Raw genomic sequence first — 13,077 nt, forward strand, 5'->3', positions numbered from 1 at the left:
GGTAAAAGATCTTTAACAGATGCTATTGCAATTTTCCAACTTTAGAGTTATTTGTAGACCATATAAATATGGAAGCGGCCACACAAAGCACAACAATTGGAGAGTATTCCATCATTTATTATTGTTTGTGTGATGTCAATAACACCACAAGCTCTTAGAGTGTAATACTGGAGTAGCAGCAAGCTGGTAAGTCCACCACGTATAATGAGATTTTGTATCTGATTCAGCCTGCAAGTTGTTCATTCATACTTACAGCTTCAAAGACTATTACAATGTGCTATATCTGAAGCTGCCAAGGAAGACTCACAAGGAACAGTTGATGTGGCATTCTGTTTGTGAAAGGGGACCACCAAAAACACACAATACTAGTTTCACTGTATTCAATTCAATTCATTTGTTTTGAGCCTGCAACAATGCCTGTTACTTTCCCACAGGCATTAAAACAATCAAGAGCTCCCTCCATACATCAGGAAAAGAGAGGAAAGGCAGATCCACTCTCAATCCAGTTCAGTAGCCCCCTTGAAAAGATGAAAATGGAAAACAAGATGGCTGCATTAGGCACTAAGTTTTATATTAGTTTTGTATTTTTAAAAATTGTTACCTATTTAAAGATTAAGTCACAGACAAAGTTAAAAACCCAAATCTCAAGCTACATGTATGTAATCAACATTATTTTTATTTATGTCAGTGGTTATTTATCTTCTATGAACTGTGAACCACCTGTCCATTTTGTCAACTGATTCACTATGTATCACTGATAGCAGAAAGTATAACTAAAAGATGGAAAGTGTCAAAACTCTTTATATGATTGTCACTGTTCAGACAGTTGGTAGACTGCACATAAACATTTCGCCTCCAACATGCTAAAGATACAATGGACAACTATCAGACCAGTACTTCAGTACAAGGTTCATTCAGTTCAGGCAGTAACTTTCTCCCTTTCTCTGCACTCTCCTAGAAGGGTCTGCACAGCTTCATAATAATTACTCCTATCCTCAGGCTAAATACATATTTTTCTATAATATCACTGGTGCCCAAACTCTTCAAATCTCTCCATGATATACTTCCCCCAAGGTCACCGTGCTTCATGAATTGGACAATGCTGCTTTATACTTGCCTATACACAGGATTAAGCAATATCAATGACTATTTTTCAGCCTCAGAAAACCATTTAACATTCACTTAACATTCGCAAGGTCAAACACAAAAAAGGAAGATACATACTCAAAAATTTTAATGTTTTTATAAAAGTGCATTCATTTTATGCTAAAAATGTCAACTTTTAAAACACAAATCACAACAGATTTTCCTAAACCATGAAGTATTTCTAAATAGTATTTTTAAAACTAATTTAGTAAAGCCAAGCTACAAGATCTTCGCACAGAAAAACAAAAGCATATAGGCAGGATGTTACAAGGTCACAATAGTTTCCTCAATCTTAATACCTGAATATTTTGAAATACTATGGTTTTAAAGGACAAGAAAGTTAACTAGTTTTATTGTCTTTCTTACAGAATGCAACAGTGTGATTTTGCCTGAAGCAAATTATGACATCTTACTTTAATACATGCTTACATGGTTGCCAATTACAATTTGATTCACATCTTTATGAGCTCATTTTGACAATGATCTATTGGCCAACAGCTTTGTAGGCTGGGGTTAAAGACCACATTTTTATCTAAAAAGAGTAAACCATAATCTGCAGCCTTTCTTGACTTCAGGATTATTATGTTATATATGTATCCTGTCTTTCCATAGAACTCCCAGCCTGACAATCACTATACTAGGTAGCTTACAGGGAATCCTAAACAGAGTTGAACCCTTCAAAATCCACTGAAGTCTATCAAGCTGGAGAATATAATTGCCCAAGGTTACCCAGAGCACATTAAACTTCATGAAGATTTAAAGTACATAGTTCCCACATCCATATTCGAGTATTCTAGTCACTATTTTGGTTCCCCTCTACCAACGGCAATCCTACAATCCAATCTTCATTTTTTAGGTAATTATAATCTTCATGGTTGAAAAAAAACCAAATTATCCTAAAAATTAAATACAGATTTTAGACCTTCTCATTTTTATTTATTCAAGTATCTAATACCATGGTGGCAACTACTCATGAATTCTAGAAAACGTGTTTATTTGCTTCACTAATACTCCGCCTTTCTCCCCAATAGGGAACCAAAGTGGCTAACATTATTCTCCTCTCCTCCATTTTATTCTGACAATAACCCTGTGAGGCAGGTTAAGCTAATTGGGTATGTCTGGTCTCAATCACCCAGCAAGCTTCCCTGGCAGAATGGGGAATTGACCCTGGGTCTCCCAAATCTTAGTCTGACACTCTAACCACTACACCATGCTGGCTCTCAAAATTGTCAAAGCCATAACTATGATGAAGCCATAATTATATATGACTACGAAAGAAATAAACATTTCTAGAGCGACTATATACCCACTCATTCTACCCAAACACACTCATTCTACCCAAAAACAACATAGTGTTGTGACACCTTAACAGATTTATTGAAACAAACTTTTGTAGATTACAGCCCATGGCATCAAATGTATGAAGAAATGTATCTCATAAAGTGGGTGCTAAGCCATGAAAGCTTTATGCTTCAATGAATCTGTTGAGTTGCCACAAGACTTTTAGTTGTTGCTGTAAGATACTAACACTTGAATTTATAACCCAGGAAATCAAGTTTTCTCCTATAGCTTCTGCTTACAGGAAGCCATGCAGACATTTAAGTGCTGAATGTATCAAAATGAACAAATGCTTTTGAAACCCAAACTAACCTATCATAAGGAAGATTATAAAAAAGTGTAACTGAAATTCATGTAGCTTTTTTGCAACTAAATAATTTCAAAGTGTTTTTTCAGTTTGTCCATGGACTAGTTTTCAACTAAATCAGTCCCCAAGTCAGTTTACTGAAGACTTAATAGATACAATAAGTTCATTAAGGTATTTACTGAGAATATTATACGCTTCTTTTCCCAAACTGGCTTACAAATTTTAAAAATGAAAACAGTAGGATAACTAAAAATCTCAAACATCAAGACATCCATTACTGAAGCCACTATTATTGTAAGATTGTAATTGACACTCAGTCATTTCTTGACATCACCAGCGCTTCAAAAAAGAATTATCTTAAAAAGCACTTAACTCATATCAAATATATAGCATGAATAAGTCATTGGAGGTGGGGAACACTGAAAAAGCTCCTATGTCCCCCCTCTCCCAGTTTGGAATGAGTGAAATGAAAGACAAAATTGGGGAGAGCATTGTTCACAGGTATCAGCTGGGTAGTATTAAAGTAATTACCAGATATCTAAGACAGGCCTTGGGACTCTCCTGAGCTTGGCTGGCATTTTATTTCCCCTATACGTATGTATGGCTAGTTTTAAAGTTCTCTTTAATGGCAGAGAATATGTTTTCCAAAATGCGAGAGGTACCTTAGCAGCAATTTTCTCTTGCCTGGTAAATAGGTACAAGATTTCAAGGCTAGGGCCTCTTCAGTAGCTTATCTTGGGGGAGGGGGAAGTGCACACTGGGCAACAAAACTGCTAAACTGTTACACAAGCTTAACCTGCACGGTATAAAATTTTTTATGTGAGACAACCCGCAGAATTAGACAATAACAATTCATATGTATACTGTAGATATATACAATATTTTCACACATTTTTCTTTAAACGTAAATCATTTTGGTAATAATCTGCTATAATGTGTTTAACAGTTATATAGTTCAGTTTGGGGTGTTATAAAGTTTAATATCCAAATAAGCTGGTGGCAATCCTATCTATATGAGTGTGTTTCTGTCCAAAGACTCTGTCACATATGAAGCGACTTTAGACTATCTTTTCCAAGGCAAACAGTCTCTAACAGTAAAATGACTGAGCCCTGTGTGGACAATGAAAACAACAACAGGCCTCTACTTTTTCATGAGAATTTCCATGTATACAGAAAAACATGAATTTGTTAAAAAATAAAATAAAATTACAATAAAAACTTGTTAAGAACTGAAAATGCTCCAGAAAGGGATGAAATGTTGAGAGTAGTCAAGTTTAAGGAGAAATTGGGGGTTGGGGGGGCGACAGCAGCCTGCTTATGTCCCTGGGATAACAGAATCCTAAAAAGGAAGATGGGGTGAAATTTCCAAATTGACCCAACTGTCATGGTCTCTCACAGACCTTCAGCTTGTACTTGGGAGCACTAAAAAAAAAATCTAACTACAAAACCTATCATGATCTCTGCTCAGAAAATAAAATTATTTCGAAAGTTAATCAAGGATTAAAAACTTGCTTTCATCACCACAATCCTTATTGATTTTTTTGTAGTCCTACAGCATTTAGTTCTTGCAATACCAATGTGTAAGTGTTAAGGTCTGTGAACACTAACAGCATCTACTCAAAGCATACACAGAATTGCATCATGTGCATATAGAATTGTTAAAGTATGAGGGACAACAATTGGCATCACAGGAAGATACTACAGAAAAAAATTGATTAAAATGCACAGAATTTCCCTGTTAGCTCTTTAAACTGCCTGAAGGCCATCTGCATTTTGTGTTCTCTATATGAATAATATAGTAATATCAGCTGAATTGCCCAAAAGATACATATTTTAGGGCTGAAGCCCAAATCATAAACCTTGATAACTTTGACTACTATTTTGCAAAAGCAGTTCTTCATATGGTACCTGACACACTATACAATGCCTGTACATTTAGCAACAACATTTAGCCAACAGCAAATTGTCAGCTCCTCTAAGAATTTAAACTCACAAGTATAATGGAACTTTTTCAATCGAGTCTTATGTGTAACTGGCAGTGTTATAAGCAACAAATAAAATTTTAAGATGTTTTAATATCTAAAATGCATCTTCATCAACCCTGCAAACAGAATGCATAATAAGCATTTCTGCTTCTATCTCACATGAACTACGGATTTGTGACCTACTGGTCACAGAAAATGAAAGAATCAGGAAGGCACCACTCCTTTTCTTATTGTAGAAGCTGAAGCAGGTGGTTTCACTAAGCCTGAAAAGTGTATGAAATCACTCGTAGCTTTACAGTAAGACATACCTTTCATATGAAATGTGAAGTTTCTTTTGTAACAGTGCATTTGAATTGCAATACCAGCCCTCACATTACAAAAAATAATTATTTCTCACTCTCATTCATTCACACACAAACACCCTTACCTCACAAATACATCAGTGGGTCTGACAACAATTAGTCATTAAAACTGTGTTTCCTATCTTTGATCAAGAGATCAGTATTGTTTAAAAGTAGCTTCATAAATAAAGCCAAAAAGTACATAACATGTGTTGCTAACCCGCACATTCCTAGTTTACTCATTTGTGGCCTACAAAGGATGAAAAAATTAAAACTGGTTGACCTAAAGACTATTATTCAGCTGCAGGCCAGTACCTGCAGACATTGTGTAGACAATATGTGGTTCCACATTGTTCTCCTTATCACACACCTGAAGAATACTGTAGTATGGGCATTTCCTCGCCATGGTCCACACAGACAATAATTTACTCAGCAGCACCCACTCAAAAAAGGAAATTGGCTAAATTCCCATGTATAAGGCCACTGTGCGTGCAGTGTTCAAGTGAAACACTAATGCCACATATTTTTAGGGGCATGATGGGAGTGCATCACAGTCAGATCACTGGGCTCAGGTGAGCAATTCCCCTAAACCAAGTAACTTCTGACATTTGTGTTCCAAAAAGTGATCTTACTTCAATCCCCTCCCCCATATCAACTTTACTTTCCATTTTAAGGAGGAAAAATAAAACCCTTACAAAAGCAACCCCTTAATAGCCAGCAGAAGGTAATGACAAGACTATGGCTGAATGTGAGATAACCACATTCAAATCCAGGCTCAACTATACTGGGTGGTCTGAGGAATTGCATCTCTCAGCCTAACCTATCCCATAAAACTGTTGTGAAGCAGACACAACTCTTTTAGTCCCGTGGGTTGAGACAATATTGAAGGAATAAATTAACATTTGAGACAAATAATATTCCAGCCTAGAAGCAGCACTTAGCTTTAGAAAATGCTTACAAGGATACACAACCTCTGACAGAAAACTGGTCCCAAACCCACACGGCCACTTCCTCTAGCAGGGGCAAGATTTTCAGAGCAAGAGGACACTCGCTCTCCTCCAAAGGCGATGACCGGGGAGGATATTAATATGGCTCTTTCAACTCACTTCCCTCTCAAACCAACAAAACCATCATTTCACAAATAACATCTCTTCTCGCACATTTGATACGATTTCCCACTCGTATTGAAAGTAAGAAAGCTAAGGCAAACCCTTCCTGTCCCAAACAGCAAAAACTTAGCCCTGTTCTTCCCCCCATCCCCGAAAGAAACCCATCCTCCTCCCTCCTCTCGCAGGGTCGCCCTCCGTCTGCCCAAGCCCTAGAAGGCCAGTGAGCCCTCCAGAGATCTCCCGCCCACCAAACGGCAGGCGTCATTCACCAGGCCCGCCGAGGGACCTCCTGCCCGCCCCCAGCCACTAACTTGTGGGAAGTGAAAGCGACGAGGCAAGCGGCAGCAGCGGCGCAACAAGTTCCCTGCCGGGCCCAGACTCGACTCCTCTCCTCCCGCTTCTCCCCTCGGCCTCCACCTCGCCCCCCTCTCCCCGCCCCGCCGCCGCCCGCGGCTCTCCCTCACCTCCGCCATCTTCGCCGCGCAGCTGAGGCGGGCCGAAAAAGGAGAGGAGAGTCACATCGCAGCCGCGGCGGAGGAGGAGGAAGCGGCGCAGAGAGGCGGCGGGAGCGGCGGCGGCCACCGTCTCTGAAGCTGCAGGGGGGGAGGAGGCGGAGGAGGAAGAGCCTCGACGTCATCGCGCAAGGGGCGGGCGCGCCCGCGACACCGCCCCCTCCCCCTCCTCTCGCTGGGTGAGCGCGAGCAACTAGGCGCGTCACGAGGCGGCGGCGGCCCCTGGTGTCTGGCGTTCCGTCAGTGCGGCGAAGCGCGCCTCCCCGTTCTCACCTGCGTCAACGGTTTCTTCCGCACGTGCTCAGAAGGGATGACCGAGGTTCTCGAAGCCTTCTCGGAGTCGTCGTCGTCCCCTTTTGACAAAAGCCGCCCCTTCACTCGGGGCTGAAAAAGCCACCTGTGACAAGGGGGCTCGCCAGAAAGTAGAAACCGCGCTGAAGTTCCCCCAGCCAACCATAACCAAAGCTGCGTGGAAAAGTCCTGAGTTTACGTACCGCCGGGCTGCTTGTTCTCTGGCTGGTAGCTTTGCATCAGCCACAAGCATAATGTTTTTTGACTCTGCAGAATACAGCGTCCTTCCAGATTTAGGGAGTGGGTAAAAGTCGGACCCAGATGATTTTAAACGGATCCACGTGAATTCATATGATTATTATATTGAAACAACAAAAAAGCTATCATAGATCAGAGTCCAGTAGCACCTTTGAAACTAACCAACTTTGTAGCATAAGCTTTCCAGAACCACAGTTTTCTTCATGAGATGCAACACAAGAACCACAGTTCTCTGCTTCAGATGTGGTTCTCTTTTTTTTTTTGAAAAATTTTATTGGGTTAGAATCCATTATTTTTACATTTACATTCAATTTTCCCCAATTTTTTCATCTCTAACCCCCTCCCTTTCCCCCCCTTTTTGTTGACTTCCAACAGCTTTCCAACCCTTTGTCCCCTTTCCCTTACTTCTATTAAATTCCTCTATCTAAAACAAATATATATTCTCCATTATTCTAAGCAGTACATCCTTAACTATTTTTAACATTGTATGCCCAAACTGTAAGTCTTTGTTTCCATCTTAGATAAACAATTTATCCCATTTTTCAATTTCAAATATTTCTATATATCATAAACCATGTAAATCATACATTCATTTATATCAAACAATTTGACTTATTCTCTATATATTACTCATTCTATCTTTTTGTAATAATTCTATATATCTCTCATAACGTAGTCAATCAATTTGACTCATCTGTATCTTCAGACATTCAGTTTGGTACAAAACTTACCAAAAAAAAGAAAATATTGTTAGTTAATCAATCCTTATATTTAATCCTTATAGTTAATTATTTTCTATCTATGTTCTGTTTGTTAACCTATATATATCTATATATATGTCAATCTATTAATCTGACTGCTTATTAATTCACATTTATCTCTTCTCCCCCCGGTAAAGTCTCCCCCCTCTACTTCAGTACTTCAGTAGTTCTCAAACTGCCACAGTTTTCCTCCCACCTCCCATTTCTTCTCCAGGTATTGTTTCAGCTTCTCCCAGTCTGTGTTGAACTGCCCTGAGTCCAGATCTCTCAGTTTTCTTGTCATCTTATCCATTTCAGCCATATACAGCAATTTGTAAATCCAATCTTCAATAGTTGGCACTTCTTGTACTTTCCATTTTTGCGCATACAAAAGTCTAGCTGCTGCTGTCATATAAAATATCAACGTCCTGTGTTGGGCTGGAATTCCCTCCATTCCCATGTTCAGTAGCAGGAGTTCTGGGTTCTTATTAATTTGAAATTGTAAAATTTCACTCATTTCTCTTATTATTTCCCCCCAGTACTGCCTGGCTATCTCACACGACCACCACATATGATAGAGGGAGCCCTCATGCTTCTTACATTTCCAGCATTTATTAGAAGTATTCAAATTCCCTAGCGCAATCTTCTTTGGTGTCATGTACCAACGATAGATCATTTTGTAAATGTTCTCTTTAATATTAGTACATGTCGTTGTCTTCATTGTAGTTTTCCACAAGTATTCCCATGCCTCCATTGTTATTTCTTTATTAAAGTTTATAGCCCATTTCACCATTTGTGTTTTAACTGTCTCATCCTCGGTATACCATTTCAGCAGTACTTGGTATACCTTGGATATTCTTTTCTTATCTTCTTTAAGAAGGGTCTGCTCTAGTTCCGAATTCTCTATTCGTATACCTCCCTTTACAGAGTCCGAATTATATAAATCTCTGATCTGTCTATACTGGAACCAGTCGTAGTTAGGTGATAGTTCCTCTTGCGTCTTTATTCTGAGTTTGGATGCTTCAGTTTTAGTTATTTCTTTGTACGTTAAACATTGTTGTTCATTATCAACAGCTCTCGGGTCTATCACCTCATATGGAACCACCCACAAGGGAGTTCCTTCTTGTAGATAAATTCTGTACTTCTTCCAGATTATGTATAGACTTCTCCGTACAAAGTGATGCAGGAACATCGAGTTGACCTTTACTTTGTCATGCCATAAATATGCGTGCCATCCAAATATTTTTTTATATCCCTCTAGGGCTAGTAGTTTCTTGTTCTTTAATGTCATCCATTCTTTCAACCAAACTAGGCAGATTGCTTCATGATAAAGTCTCAGATTGGGCAGTTGCATTCCGCCTCTTTCATTTGCATCTTGTAAAACTTTCACTTTCACTCGAGGCTTCTTGCCTGCCCAAACAAAATCTGATATTTTCCTCTACCATTTTTCAAATTGTGCTTCAGATGTGGTTCTCGAAAGCTTATGCTACAGTAAAGTTGGTTAGTCTTAAAAGGTGCTACTGGACTCTTCTGTTTTGCTACTACAGACTAACATGGCTAACTCGTTTGGATATTATAGATCATGTCCTAGTCTACAGACAACACTGAACAATCGCGTACCCTCCAATCCATGGTACAGCCACAGTGCAAAAACATGCTTCAAAAGCATGGATCCTCTGGATTTTTACATGGGATCACCAAACCTCACCATACAGTCCCATATCATGTCCATTGCCCAAAAAAACTCAGACTGGGTAAAGGCTGGAATGGGCAGTAAACAACAGGGCTGGATCAAGGGGGGAGGGGGGGTAGTCTGCCCCCAGCGCCACCAAAGAGGGGGTGCCAGTCGCAGTTGCTGGCCACCCAGAGTGCACTGGCGTCTTAAGTGGCCGCCTGCACCGTTTGCCTGCCCAGGAGGACAGGGAGCATGCAGCAAGCTGGCTGCCCCCTCAGCTGGGCAGGTGAATGGCACGGAGAGCTGGGAGGCTGCCTGTGCCACTTGCCTGTCCCACTGAGGGGGTGGCCGGCTTGCACAGCATGCACACGAGGGCAGCCAAAATTGGATTGTCCCGGTCGCCGGGAACCCAAGATCCAGCCATGGTAAACAACTAATGCTTCCACAAAAAACAGTGCGATGTGTTAAAGATGCTGGGGAACAATATTTTAGAAATGAAAACATAGAAAGATGCTTTTATTAACTCTTTTCTTGCAAAATGCTCCCGGAACACACCAGAATGGCCGCTAGAAAAAAATGCCACAAAAAACAGTGGGAAGCAGTAAAGGCACTGTAGAATAAGATTTTAGAAATGAAAACATGGAAATACCATGCTTTTATTAACCCGGGAAGTAATGTCATCACGCAGGCCATGGCTGCCCTAGGAGCATTCCAGCACTCCGGTGGGGGGGGGGCTAATTTGGGAACATTGCACCGCCCACGGGAACATTGCACCGCCCAGGAGCACACCCCCAGGAGGCCTGTGCCTCCCCCACCAGCCAGGTAAGCAGGGGTGGAGAGTGGGAACGGGGGATCCCCGTCCACAGCAGGAGACTGGCAACCCTACTAGTTTTTCAACAGTGAGAAGCATTAAAGACAGTGGAAAACATTATTTTAGAAATGAAAACACTAAGCTGGCATATTTTATTAACCCTTTCCCTGCCAAAATGCCCCCCGAACTCCACAGAACAGTCTGGAACGGACACTAAATAAATGATAGTACAACAAAAAACAGTAGGAAGCATTAAAGGCACTGTAGAACAAGATTTTAGAAATGAAAACATGGAAATACCATACTTTTTTAACCCTTTTCCTGCAAAAATGCTTCCAAAACAGCACAAAACAAGCTGGAACGGGCACTAAAGAAATGCTAGTACCACAAAAAACTGTGGGAAGCATTAAAGACAAAGTAGTCTGGAGTAGAGATGGGCACAAACCGAAATACGAACCAAAGTTTGGCATGAACCAGGCCGGTTTGTGGTTCGTTAGAGCCCGTTTCTGATGAACCAGCATAACTTTAGGGTGGTTTGTTTGGTTCATTTTTCAGTTCATCACTGCAGACAGCTTGGCACCACCAATCAATCAGTTTCCTAGGCAATGGGGGATGGGCCAGAAGTGACCTGCTGCTGACCTGGAAGTGGTGATTTGCTGGCCCGGAAGTGATGTTTTCATGAACCAAATGAACCAGTTCGCGAACTGGGTCAGGTTCATGAAAGTTTGTGGTTCGTGAAACGTGACGAACCATGAAGCACATGGTTCATTTTTTTCCTGGTTCGTGCCCATCTCGTCTGGAGTAGGGTTACCAACAGTTCTGGAGAAAATTGTCTTGTACCTTTAACAGAGGAAATTGACAGTTGAGGTTTTTCGTGGTTTGGAATGGCCAGGAGCCACTTAAGGACTGGGTATATGTTTATACAAATATCAGTTGTACCCTTTTTCGCAGAAAAATCTTGAACTAAACATGGAGGTTAGAATCCATCTAAACTAGCTATCAACTCTTCCACTTGCTTAGAATTGCACAAAAATTGTGTGAAATATGGGGTTGCCAAGTTCCACAAAAAGATAGGGATGAGCTATGGGTGAGTTCTGGAAAGGATAGTTTACCATATTTTCAGGAGGGGAGAACAATGGAGAATTAGATTAGAACAGCAGGCAGCAGGGTTTCTGCAGTGGCTCGGGGCTGAAAGTGCACCCAGTCCATGTTTTCTGCTCCCCTCCCCCCATTGCCTAGAGGTAGCCTAGGGCTTAAAACTTGGCTTTGAGTCAATAGGGGTCGCCTGGCTGGAGGCTCCAACTAACAATCAAAAAGAGATGACCTATTAATATATATAATCAACCAAACAAAGGAAACTGCTTTAAGCATTGCTCCCCATAGACCAATTCAGTCAGTGGGTCAAAATGGTGAGTGCAACAATGATGGAAAAAGTGTGTGTGTGAACATTGAACAGTGGATGAATGTGAACAAAACCAGTGATGCAAAAACTGATAACATTTTGGATGGAAAGCTGCATGAAGCATTGGTATTTGAAGAGGGATTTGACTAAAGCATCAGTAAGTGCTTAGAGAGACAATTCAAGCATACAGGGGAGAACAACAGAGCAGATTTGAAGAGCAGGAGACTGGGTAAGGCTGCCATCGTGCAGGTGGGGCCTGGAGTTCTTGAATTACCACTGATCTCTAGATCAGTTCCCCAGGGGAAAATGGCTCCTTTGGAGGGGAAGACTTTATGACATTATTCCTCGCTGAGGTTTCTTCCCTTCCTAAACCATGCCCTCCTCAGGTTCCACCCCCAAATCTGCAGGTAGAAGCAGGAGTCAGCAACCATACAACTGTGGAGGCTGAGGATGGTGGAGCAGCAAATGTCATATGCTAGAATATAACAGATAAGGGGCTTCTAAGCAGGAGTAGGTTTGCCATTATGGCCTTCAGGAGAATAGACAACATGGTGATATGGGGAAGTCAGCATGGATTTGTCCTCAACTGGTTCTGCCAGACCAACCTCATCTCCTTCTATGATCAACTGGATCGCAAGAATACTATTGATGTTGTTTATCTGGATTTCAATAAAGCTTTTGACAAGGTTCCTCATAATGTTCTGATTGGTAAACTAGAGGACTGTGGACTGGACTGTAGGATAGGTGGATAGGGAACTGGTTGGAGAACTGCACTCAAAGAGTAGTTGTCAGTGGCATTTCATCTGAATGGAGGGAGGTGTCCAGTGGGCTCAGTTCTGGGTCTTGTACTTTTCAATATTTTAATAAATGATTTGAATGAGGGTGTGGAGGAGCTACTCATGGGTAGCTCAATCCTAAGCCCCAAGTCAATGCCTCCACTTGTGCATCGACGTAAATGCGGTGCCACTCCACCGGTTCCTATGGACTTGTGCAGGAGAGTCCTGCCGGTACCCAAGCGCAGCAAAGGAGCACCTGCCTGCCGTTCCCCTGACAACCCTGCTCACGCCAGCCAATGGGTACACCCCTCCCCTGACAGGCAGGCAAGGGGCAAGTGGCGGCACAACCAGTTGGGACACCATGATTCCCACTGCCCACTAACAGC

The 13,077-nt window shown here is 41.4% G+C and overlaps 1 protein-coding gene across 3 annotated transcripts in view; it reads right to left on the minus strand.

Moving 5' to 3' along the window:
* Positions 1 to 6,813, minus strand: part of MIER1 (MIER1 transcriptional regulator) — a 37,427-nt gene extending 30,614 nt beyond the window's left edge. For 2 of the 3 annotated variants that reach the window (XM_054980747.1, XM_054980746.1), the window contains exon 1: positions 6,691 to 6,784. In XM_054980747.1, coding sequence (XP_054836722.1) covers positions 6,691 to 6,699 — 9 coding nt within the window. In that variant the 5' untranslated portion in view covers positions 6,700 to 6,784. Of the gene's footprint in view, positions 1 to 6,690 lie in introns of all 3 variants that reach the window. The other variant, XM_054980749.1, reaches the window with a different exon arrangement.
* Between the last annotated feature and the right edge of the window lie 6,264 nt (positions 6,814 to 13,077).

Source organism: Eublepharis macularius, chromosome 5 (genome assembly GCF_028583425.1).
Source record: "Eublepharis macularius isolate TG4126 chromosome 5, MPM_Emac_v1.0, whole genome shotgun sequence".
Taxonomy (NCBI): Eukaryota; Metazoa; Chordata; class Lepidosauria; order Squamata; family Eublepharidae; genus Eublepharis; species Eublepharis macularius.